Source organism: Temnothorax longispinosus, chromosome 9 (assembly GCF_030848805.1).
Source record: "Temnothorax longispinosus isolate EJ_2023e chromosome 9, Tlon_JGU_v1, whole genome shotgun sequence".
Lineage (NCBI taxonomy): Eukaryota > Metazoa > Arthropoda > Insecta > Hymenoptera > Formicidae > Temnothorax > Temnothorax longispinosus.
Window position 1 is genome coordinate 16,842,581 of NC_092366.1, and position 11,926 is coordinate 16,854,506.

Genomic DNA, 11,926 nt, shown 5'->3' on the forward strand with positions numbered 1-11,926 from the left:
TTATTTTAAAGACGACCGGAAAATGCGGTTAACGGAAAATCGATACGCTGCCTTTTTCTTCACTCGAATGCGTGAAGTGATGAAATTTACGGTGCATTATGCGCCCGCAATTTTGCGAGGTAAGCGGCCGGTGATCCGCCGTAAAATGAAAACGCACACATGTTTTAAAGTAACGGAGGAAACCTGATTTGAGAGCGTAATTCGCGTAACGGTAAATACTTTGCATCTCGCGCTTATATACGCTTATACAGTAAACTGTCTTAAATATTTTTCGCGCTCATGCTTGAATATTGTTTTCTAAATCTTTTCTTCGCAAATTGAGCTGAGAATCAAAAGAGAATAGGCGAAACGCTGAAGCATAACGACTGGCGTTCCGATACGGAAGGCTGCATCTCCAGTCGTGGCCGTTGATCTCCGATTCAAGTTTGCTCCTCGCGGCTGAAATTCTATGCCTCTCATTTTCCTTTCTTTCCTCTGTAATTATGTAATTATATACTTCATTTCAAATGCAGAAAGTACAACAGCGCCAGCTATTAAAACAGACTTACGACCGTCACGTTCGCACTCATTATGTGTGTATCAGGTGACCTTAGATGAATAATACGGTACTTGCACGATAAAAATTGTGACAACCTTAGTTTTTTAAACAGTTTTTTTTTTTTAATATTCCCTTGAAACCAAATACCCAATTTTATCTGGAACCTTAAATTGCACGGTTTTCAATAACACAGAACTAATTAATCGCATTATTCGAGGGTTGCCTGTATAATCATTATTAATAAACTGAATACGATGCTCCACATACACATACAAAATAAATTAAAAATATGATTTTGTGCATGTACACAATCAGATTTATTTTACAAAATATAAAACATGAGTATATATCTATCGCATTTATATTTCAAATTTGATAACGTAAACCGAGAGATCTCATTTCGGATTCACCGATTTACATCGCGAGCGGTGGTCTCTCGAACGGAAAAACTCCGACGGAAAAATTCCGAGAATGCTTCGCGTCCGCTCTTTTTTTTTTTTTTTTTTTTTTGTCTCCGCTTTTTGCGGGGCCGTATTCCACATACATACGTACGCACATCCGCGCGCGCGTCGACGTATGTATACGTGCAGGCCGGCATGCGGAACGCGGCCGGGCGCGCACATGACGCCGGCGATCATCCGATATTACGTCATCGTCGCCCTCTCGCCCGAGAGTCGCGGACGCGGATAGCGCCCGCTCCGCTCCGCACTATCGCCGCTCCGTGCTCCGTCGCGGCGGCCGCCGCGCTCATACGTGTCCGCGACGATAAAGCGTACGTTAAAGCGGCGAAACCGGACGCGGACGCAGTGCGCGGCGAGGTGTCGATAAAATAAAGAGCGCGAAATATCGCGGGAGGATCGTCGCGCGTATCCGGGATTATCGCGTGCGCGCGCGCCCGAGCGATAAGCCTCTCTAATCGCGCGACTATAGAATCGCGGAAATCTCTCTCCCTTCCCCGCGGTGGGGCTATAGCGGAGGCTCGGTTGCGAGAGATCGCGCGTCGACGCTCCCACGCTCTCCCCGTCGTCGCGACGCCCGGCAAATTTCGAAGGCCGCCGGACCCGGACGAATGCGCGCGGCCGTCACGAAGTGACCAACGGTAAGGCATTCTGACATTGTCGCGCTTTTATCTTCGAGATTTCAAGATAAATAAATAATGCGACGCGCGATGAGGGCGTCGGAGAATCCCGGTGATGCGCGGGACTCCCACGACGCGGTATACGTGTGGTGCCGTCGTACTTCCGGCGACGTGTCACGCGCGCGTCCGAGGGTGGACGTACGCCCGTGATCGATGCAACGCGACGTGGGAGCCGAGAGCGGGTTCCTTCGTGACCCGTTCGTGACTCACGGGGCAACATTGTCACGTGTATGCCAATGACAGTTCTGTTCCTTGTAGCTGCGCCGCGTTATGCCTATTTCCTGCGCTTGAAATGTGAAACAATTAGGATACAGTTGGACGTTGGATCCCAGCGCGCACCGAGGGACGTGCAACTCAGGCTACGGTCAACGTGACGCTACAAATGCTTTGGAGCGTTCTTCTTCTCTTTCTTTCTTCATTGAAAGAAAAGAGAAGAGGAATGCTTCGAAGCATTTGTAGCGTCACGTTGACCGTAGCCTCAGACAGCACAATGTCCAAAATCGTAACAGGACGTCTTTATCTTTAAGACATTGTGCCGTCTGGGAACTTACACGCTAAGTATGATTTCCTACTCAGCAATGTAAATAATGCATTATAAAATACAGGTATTTACATTGTTGATTAGGAAATTATAACTGGCATGTTAATTGCATGTTAATTTGGTGTTTACTGAAATGAGGAAAGGAGGAGAGAAATGAGCGGAGCGAAACGTTCGGCTGCACTGACGTTTCACCACGCAGACGCCGGGAGCTGCCGGGAGCGGTTTTGTTTGCGAAACGTTTGAAATTGACTTCTGTTGACTTTCTTTGTTCGCTGAATGGGGCGCGTCCGGTATTAATTAGCGCGGGGCTAATTCAGCGAAATGTCGATGGAATGTAACGGTACATACGTGTCGTAAACGAAAGAATGTAGAGAGAAAGCGGAAGGAAGATCGCTGGCGACAAGCGCGGCGATCGCGAATATATTACGGCGAAACAAATCATGCGCACAATGCGCGTAAAATCACGCGTTGCGCGGAGGAGCTCGCATATATGCATATATGCGTGGCAAATAAGTTTTGAAAAAACTTTCGGCTTTGCGTTTTCTTTCTTTTGCCGGGCGAATGAGATCGCGTTCAGCGAATCCCGCGCGAAAGAGATTAGGTGGACTCTGTTCCCGGAATTGTTATACTAACCCTAGACAGACTCACTTATTTTTCTCATACGTGAATGACTCACTGGGGTAATACGTTACCCCAAACTTGTACCGCGTGTATAATATTTCCAGAATGTTCTTCGAAAACTTTATAATAGATAATTTTGTTTGTTGTTTAATAGGGAAGACGATAGTAGTCATCAATTTGCGGTAGTAAAAAAAAACAGTAAAAAAATTTCGAAAAACAAAACAAAGAACCAAAAATTTGGCTGAAATAATGCGAATTTGAATTTCGCGTGGGGTAACGTATTACCCCAGTGAGTCTGTCTAGGGCTAATGTCCATTTCTATCAATAAGGATTGACTTTATCTCGGTTTGACTTGCTTTTTATCTTTTTCTAATTCTTAAAATTAGAAAAGGATAAAAAGTAAATTAAACCGAGATATAAAGTTAATCGGCATTGGTAGAAACGGACATAAAATCTCATGATTGCTAAATAGATGGTGATTCAGAACGCGACGCGAACCTTTTCGCTCGGTAAATCTCTTGCTCTTTAGGCGTTTGTGCTATTTTTTATGTCACAACTGAAAAATATCGTCCATCGTATTAATAAAATTTGAAGAAATTAAAACATTAGAATTGGACTAAATTAAATTAAATTTTAATTCAATGTTAATTTAAATTTAATTTATATTATTAAATTCAATTTAATTTAGTTTGAAATTTAATCTTAATATATAGATATCTCCGTGATGAAAGAAAGAATGACAGATTTTATTTCACCACTTTATTTATCGGGATATTTCTTGGAAGTTTATCTCTCTCTAGAAGCTATATCTAATAACATAACACAAAGCTGGCGCCAGACTTATAATCTCATACATCGGTTAACTATTATATAAGTCTATGCAATTAACAAAAAAGCGAATCTCGAATCGTGCATTGTCTACCGCAAGAATCCCCAACTTACGGCTTTCGAAATTTTATCCAACCCACCAAGAAATTTCGACGTTATGCAATGTATACATATTTGTGCCTTAGAGGAAAGGAATTGTATCTCCATTATTATAAATTTAGAGAAAACAAGATTTAAAGTTCATTATTTCTATGAACATTACTTCTATTTCTAATATGACTTTTTCTAAACATTGTATCTTAAGAACTAATAATAATGGACCCTTTAACAATTATACAGTTTAAATCCTGATATGTTGAAAAACAAATAAATTCCATTTTAACAAAAACTGGAAATACGATTTTTATAGCGTTTTCTACTGGGAAAATTAGTGGCACACTGACAATGAGTGCAATTTTATTGTTGCACAGTGAAAATCATTTCACATATTTTCAATGTTTAAAATTTGACAAATTTATGTCAATAGAACAATAAAATTGCACGCAGGGTGCACCGGTGTTGCACTAGTTTTCCCAGCAGAAAAGAGAAGCGCTTTATAAACAAGTAAACAACACAGTTATACACAAATAATGTTGCTCAGTATAGCCGTTGTTATTTACACAGCGCTCCTCCCAAGTCGCAGTGCCTCGCAACTCGCCACGCGCGTAGCAAAATGTTAAACGCTGAGCTGTCTCCTCGCCAAATTGCGCAAACGCACGCTGACCCGTATATCTTTACTAATTAATAATTAATTACTTATCGCCATAATCGCAAAACAGGACTTTTTTATTCAGTTCAACCCATGCATTCTACTCCAGTTTGAAAATTTAACTTATAATATAGACCAGCTATGCTATACTTTCTTTATAATAAACAGTATATAAACACGCAATTTTCCTGGATTGACTCACTACTAAAATGATAATCAAAACCAAGGAAATTCCCCGTTTTGTCAATCTTCTACCAAACGGAGAACGGACTACGGAGCTAACGCTCCGTTCACGAGTTCAGATCCACCAATCGTCAAGCGCGGCGACGCGGCGTGCCCTCGTTGAACGTGCGATTGGTCAGTTACTTTTTTCTTCGCGCACATGTTTCACGCGATACAAAATACGAATACCCGTTTCAGCGACTCCAAACAACGACGCGCGTCAACTTTCGTCATTGTCCCGCGTAAGCCGTTAGCCTCTAGGCCTAGGGGTCCCGAAAGAGGTTGCACGTTGCACTCTTCCCGCACCCGAAACGAGACGGATGTACGGGCGAGAGCGACGGGCGAGAGAAGGAGGGAAGATGAGTAGGTGCGAGGGGCGCAGCTACGCAAGGAATCAGACCATTCAGCAGACCTATCGCGGCGAGCGTCTGCTGGGTCAGCTGTCGAGGCGACTCGCGCACGAACCACGAACACGTTGCGGACGCTTCCACCGAAGTTGCGTTTGCGTCGCGAGTTCCGTCGCGCAGTAGTTCCGTACTCCGTTATATCGTTCGATCGCGATCGCGCTCATCCGGGCGCCGAGGAGAATCGCCGACGTGGAAGCGTCTTTCCAACCTTTCTTTTCCATAGCCGAACGGGGTCTACGCGAAAAGGGTCTACCGCCGACGCGTAAGTGCCCCATACGAGAGCGACGCACCACCCAAGGACCCAAGGCCCTTCTTGGTCTTCTTCCTCTCCGAGACGATCGCGTCGCGCTCCGAATGTTTCCTTCTGCAACGGGACGCGCGTGCGGCCGACGGCGACGGGCCGAGCGTGCGTGGCATGCCGCTCGCAGGCGCGGCACCGCCGTGACGTCAACCGGCGAATCGCGGATTCCGAGAGCCGCGTTCCCCCGAGGCCCACGTCCGCCGACGCGAGGATGCCGCGCCGATTACGCGCTCGCTATCGCGTCCGCGATAGCGTGATTATCCTTGGAATTTTTCTTCTATCTTAAACCCTGGTCCCTGGAGTCGATCTCGACCTCCAGCGAGGACGTTCCGCTCGTCGCGGAGCCGTCGCGATTGTTCGATCCGAGAAGCTTTCTTTTCCCCCTTGCATTTGTGTATCGGTAGTTATTTAACGATAGATCCCGCATCCCGCGTCGCGGAATCCCGTAAATTTGCCAGTGGGCAATCGGAGTAACCAAGTGCTTGTTCGTTTGCAGTTAAATCGAGGCTGCATGGCAACACCATTGCAAACGTAAGAAAATGTCCAGGAAGCGCACCAGGGAGGAAACTATGCTGACTACTGCGTCCCATCAGAACAGCGTTAATGGAGAAAAAGCGTCCTGCTCCAGGGAAGACTCTCCGGTTCACCCTGTAAGCATTCCGTTTGTTTCTTTACGAAGAACTTCCTCAACTGCTGCACACATTGGTGCGATAAATAATAAATTAGAATTAGAGCGAAACGAAATATACTTGTCCAATTCCAATTTATTGCATTAACGTGCATCAGTTCGGGAAGGTCTTCGAAAAAGAACAAATATCATTGATACGGAATCTCGGTGCAAACAAATGAACGCAAAAGTCGGCGCTATCGGTTCGGCGTGGAAACGTAGGCACGTGGCAAGGCGTTTTACGCAAGACTCGCGTATTTCCCAAGAGATCTATTTTCGCTACTTATGAATGTAACACAAATGACCTTTTCATCATGCACACATGTATATTTATGTCGTGCATTAGATTAACGTACACGTATATACATATTTATCTCATTTGATTATTCAGTTTTGTTAAGACTGCAACGTTAAAAAACATGTAACTTGCAATACACGTGTTACGTTTATAAACTCTGGGTATGTTGGGTCTACTGTTATTAAATACAATACTGAGGAGGGGCTAATCTTTAACGTGGAAAGTGTTGTCTACAGATAATACGTAATATTGCTTTTTAACTGATAATAAGTCTGGCGTGATTTCAGATTGGCATATCCAATAGTGATAAAAGCTGAGGAAATGCTTTATTGCTTCTAGTCTTGCCCAGTAACTTTCTATTGAAGCATACCCTGGCATATATTGAATTTAAGCATATTGAGTACAACCCGACTTTTTATTTATATATATATGCGGTAGTTATGTAATATCTGAAAGTGGTTAAATGCGGTCTGCAGGGTCTTTATTTTTAAATTATCAAGTGCTTTTAATATAAAATACTAATTACAATATTTGAGATAGAAAAATAAAAATCACATCTCTATTATAAATATATGTAACTGAATTGTATTAAAAGAACAATGACTTGGGGATCCCAACAGAATTACAACGAAAGTAGCAGTGCGAGTTTAACGTTTTTGAAGGATTGTAATGGTCAAGTTTCTGTTTGTCAGGAAAGATTTCCAGTAAGTTCTTATTTATTTAGTATACTTATTTCTTTCTTTACTTTCTTTCTTTCTTTATTTCGTATAATATATTCAAAAGATAAGAATAATGTTATTTATTATATAACATGACAAATTGAAGGAATAATGATAAATATAGTGTAATCCTAAAATAAAAATTCAAACTTTGTTACGTTAATTATATGTCCTGACTATATAAATTTAAGAACGTGAAAAAGAATTTTGTTTTAACATTACATATACGTGATTACTTGCATACTTTAAATATTAACAGTCTAATTTATTTTTTTATATGGATTATTATTTATCATCTCATTAATGTATTCTCTTCTTATTTATTCTAGTCAATCTGTAAAGAAGCACCTTTCAGCGATGATCCAGATGCTATCGCGGAGAGAAATGCATGCGATTATAACACGCGAATTACTTTAAAACAAGCAAGAAGTGGTAAAGGTACGTTTTAACGTGACTCTTATTAAAAATATTAAATATTATTTTATTTTCTTATTTCTATATATCACTTAAATAATCCTTTTCTTAGTTCCTAGGAAAATTAGAGTTTATGCTGATGGTATTTATGATCTCTTTCACCAAGGACATGCACGGCAACTTTTACAAGCAAAGAATATTTTTCCAAATGTTTATCTTATTGTTGGAGGTAATTATGCAAAATTGCTTAAGAAAACTTTGTTATTTAATGCTTATATCTTAAATGTTTCTTGTAATCATAAAATATTTATTTTACATCGCTATTCTACTATTAAAATAAAATATAAATATACTTATAGTATGTCAACTCCATAATTTTATTTTACAGTGTGTAACGATGATTTGACACATAGCAAAAAAGGAAGGACTGTAATGACAGACCTAGAAAGATACGATGCTGTTAAACATTGTAGATACGTAGATGAAGTTGTTCGAGATGCACCTTGGGAGCTTGATGATGAATTTATAAAAAAGCACAAGGTACGTTTATATTTTTATGCCTTTAAATTTGTGTAATAAAATGCGCATTTTATTTTATATAGAAATTACATGAACTATGTTGTATTACAGATTGACTTTGTTGCTCATGATGATATACCATACATGACGGATGATGGAGAGGACGTTTATGCTATATTGAAAGCTAAAGGCATGTTTGTAGCCACACAGAGAACGGAAGGTGTTTCCACGTCGGATATAGTTGCGAGGATAGTAAAAGATTATGACATATACGTCAGAAGAAATCTCGCACGAGGCTACAGCGCAAAGGAACTTAATGTGTCTTTTCTCAATGTAAGTGATTATCAATTATTATGTAATATTCGTTTGTCACACTTACATTGTTACAAACATTATTAAAAAGAAAATACTACTTTGTAATTATATTGGAAGAATGATACAAGATAGTAGATGTAAAAAATAGTTATAACAAATACGCTCATGAGACGAATCTTACAGGAGAAAAAATTTCGCCTACAAAACAAGTTTGATGACCTAAAAGATAAGGGGAAACGAGTAATGGAAAACATTGGCGAGAAACGAATGGATATGATAAGCAAATGGGAAGAGAAATCTCGAGATTTTATCGATGCTTTCCTCTTGCTGTTCGGAAGAGAAGGCAGATTGGTATGTACGTTCATATGTACATGTGCGTACATATGGGTACTTTCAATATGCTTTTAAATATGCTCTAACTAGAAAAAGTGAATTGTATGAAGATATATTGGTTGCCACAGACCTGAAAAACTAGGAAAACCAAGAAAAATCAGGGAAATATATAAAGGAGCCTAGAATTTTGAACTTTGCTCACAATTTCCATAAATGTTCTTATTCTAAAAAGTACTTATACTTTTTTAAGTTTTTTAAATATCATATATCTAACATTTATGGTCAAATGTATTCAAAACTTGTGCACTTTACCAAGTCCTTTCTACGTATTACTACAAGGAAGCACTTTTGAGGCGCTCTTGCGTCCATTTTTCGTTTCGTTTTCCCTGGTTTCCCCCCTGCAATATTAACCAAAATAATTAAAATATATATTTTATTCAGTATTTTTATTCAGAATTATTTATTTCATTTAATCGCCCTTTTCTCTCTGAACTGCATTCTTTTTATTAATACTTATTTATTTTATGTTGGCCTGAATTTGCATTCAGGATTATATAATTATATTGTGTTAACCAAACTTCCAAATTTATGTTGCTCCTAATAATATAAACTCTCTTGTAATCCTTGCTCGTAAATGTTAAAATTTAAAGCTCCTGGTACTCTTTATTTGATGACATCAGAAGCGAGAAACGTTGAGAATTCTTGCGTGCAATTTCCAAATAAAAAGATACGCAAGCATAAGATATCACTTCAGCACACTTTGAAAATACTCTGAGGTCTATCCCTTTCCCTTGATAGTTAATAAACAGCTGTACATTCTCAACGTGTCAATTCTCAACGTTTCTTGCTTTTAATCTCATTAAACAAGGATAGAATTAGCTCAGGAATCTTAAGATTATTAGTCATGGGAAAAATTCTCCATTATCGTCTGCAAAACGTACAAAAGTTAGAGAATTTCAAAATTTATTTTCTATGGATTTTGGATTGGAATTTTTTTATTTATATTTGCAGTCAACAATTTGGAATGAGAGTAAAGGTCGTTTAATGCAAGCGTTATCACCACCGGCAAGTCCGCAAAGGGATAGCAGCCCAAGCAGTAGTAACAGCAGCCACAACGATGAAGACCAGACAAGGTACAGTTTTTGAATATACTCTCTATATGAAACATCTCTCATGCGTATCTGAGTATGTATGTATAACTATGTATGAAATTATTTTATGTATCTCATTTTGCAGTCCACCACCAAAGAAAACGGGACGCTTTGAGTTTTCACAAAATAATCATTATTTAAGTGATGATTATAGTGATGATGAAGAAGAACATCTACACTCCAAATGATAACTAATTACATTAAAAAGGCATATATACTCTCTGACCAAAACAAACGTGCAATTTTTATTTATTACCTTAAAAGTTTAGATGTATTTTCATACAACTACATGAACTGCTGATGATGCTATGCTTAACGGATTTTGTATATTATGGTATTTAGCTAGCAGTATACATTAAACAAAATCGCCTGTCGTGATGTGAGAGTTTAGCGTGTTTTTGCAGATTTTATTAAATAGATCGTAAAAAGGATAATAGAGGTGATACATGTAGATTATCTGAGCCATGTACTACTCAATGTTTTTTTAACGTTATTGTTTTTGAGATACTGTTACACCGTATTTTAGTTCCTATGTTACTTAATGATGTATTCATTATTTATCTTTAATTTGATACTTTCTCATAGTTGAAAATTGAAGATGGACATATGTATCCATAATTTCGAGAGCACGAAATATTCACTAAAATTGTATTTAATGTAAGATAATAATATGTACTATTATTTTATGATTAATTTTGTACAGAAATGTTTTTATAAAACAATGTTAGTTAATTGCATAAATAATTTATCTTTTATCTTTGGATATGCAAATTCAATTATAATCTGATTCAAACAAGTGCAGTTAATATTACGAGTTAAATTTTATTTTAACCACGTAACTTGGATATTTTGTGTAAATACCAAGACGTACAAAACAGATACTTTTAGGCTCATACAATGGAAAATTTTGTTGTATTTTGTATTGCAAATAAATGAATATTTGGAAAATCAGGCATTTAGATTATTTAGAATATTGTAATACATATATTCTGAATATCATATGTTCCTGATACTCCCGATTATATTCTCTTCAGACTTAATATTCATGAATTAAAATTCTGAATTCTCGAAATTGTCCTTAGAATTTTAAATAATGCACCTTGTTTGCTTAGAATAAGTTAGATACAAATTATTTATATTTATGCGCAATGAAATCTATTGTAAAAGAGCTATCAAGAGGTAAAAGAGCTATTAAGAATTAACGTAGAATCGGAGAATTTTTAAGTGCCTGGCTAGATAAAATTATTTTTAAAAGATGGGTGAGCTCCTCATCCTGTAGAAAATAAAGCTATATTGGCATTCTTTTTCTGCCAAATAAAATATTTTATTTTGAATCATGTGTTTTGTTCGAAATTATTTCAGCATTCTTTCAGTCTACCTTTAATTTCATTATTAAATACAGATTATTAAACTTCCTATATTTATATGTATGTTATTATGTATATATATATATATATATATATATATATATACATAAATACTTTTTATTATTTTCTTAAATTTAAAATTTTTTATTTATGTACGATCAACGGTGCATCCTTTTTTCGTATTGTGTTTCATTCACTTTATTGTATTCGCCGCGCATGCTCGAAAAACCGGACGCGATTCGCAACACTGGTCGCGAATACCTAGATCGCGCACGTTTTGAGCATATGAAATAATGGACGCGTTCAGCAGAGCTGCGTTCGAGAACCACGCTCTTCGGAAAAATTCACACCTTGGCAGAATAGCAGAAAGCAGGAAAGCCAGAAGACAATATCAGAATTCGCGCTAGTAAGCAGAAGGGACCGTCCCGTTTGAACACAGTGATTGATCACAGCCACTCACAGCCCCGGATGCCTGGAGTTTTCCCCTGAACCAACCAATCAGATATTTTTATTTTAAATCAATTGACGACGTAGGCTACGGTCAACGTGACGCTACAAATGCTTCGAAGCATTCCTCTTCTCTTTTCTTTTAATGAAGAAAGAAGAAGAAGAAGAAGAACGCTCCAAAGCATTTGTAGCGTCACGTTGACCGCAGCCGTAGTCAATTGAGTCCCGCCAGAGAGAAAACCTCTCTGTACATACTTACATACATAAAACTCCCTAGCATAAATTAGAGTTCTTCAAAAGAGTTTGAATTTATACATGTAAATTATTGAAATAAATATATTTTTTATTAATA

General features: G+C 38.3%; 1 protein-coding gene across 7 annotated transcripts; it reads left to right on the forward strand.

The window, feature by feature from the left end:
* Positions 1-1,432: 1,432 nt before the first annotated feature.
* LOC139819315 (choline-phosphate cytidylyltransferase B) lies at positions 1,433-10,861 on the forward strand. Of its 7 annotated transcripts, none has more exons than XM_071788559.1 (10): positions 1,433-1,637; positions 5,841-5,994; positions 6,930-7,013; positions 7,358-7,466; positions 7,555-7,671; positions 7,831-7,982; positions 8,073-8,294; positions 8,460-8,627; positions 9,621-9,742; positions 9,846-10,861. In XM_071788559.1, the coding sequence occupies exons 2-10, from the start codon at positions 5,884-5,886 to the stop codon at positions 9,946-9,948; spliced, it is 1,188 nt and encodes a 395-aa protein (XP_071644660.1). In that variant the 5' UTR covers positions 1,433-1,637; positions 5,841-5,883; the 3' UTR covers positions 9,949-10,861. The 7 variants fall into 7 exon arrangements, with proteins under 7 accessions (XP_071644660.1, XP_071644663.1, XP_071644659.1 ...); XM_071788562.1 differs by lacking the exon at positions 1,433-1,637 and adding an exon at positions 4,985-5,003; XM_071788558.1 differs by lacking the exon at positions 1,433-1,637 and adding an exon at positions 5,031-5,305.
* The last annotated feature ends 1,065 nt before the right edge of the window (positions 10,862-11,926 follow it).

What these genes read in the sequence shown, in the direction of transcription:
- LOC139819315 (XM_071788559.1), top strand. Translation starts at nt 5,884, where the DNA reads ATGTCCAGGAAGCGCACCAGGGAGGAAACTATGCTGACTACTGCGTCC. An exon ending in TTTGTCAGGAAAGATTTCCA is followed by an intron (nt 7,014 to 7,357) that starts GTAAGTTCTTAT and finishes TATTTATTCTAG; the next exon opens with TCAATCTGTAAAGAAGCACC. An exon ending in TCGGAAGAGAAGGCAGATTG is followed by an intron (nt 8,628 to 9,620) that starts GTATGTACGTTC and finishes TTATATTTGCAG; the next exon opens with TCAACAATTTGGAATGAGAG.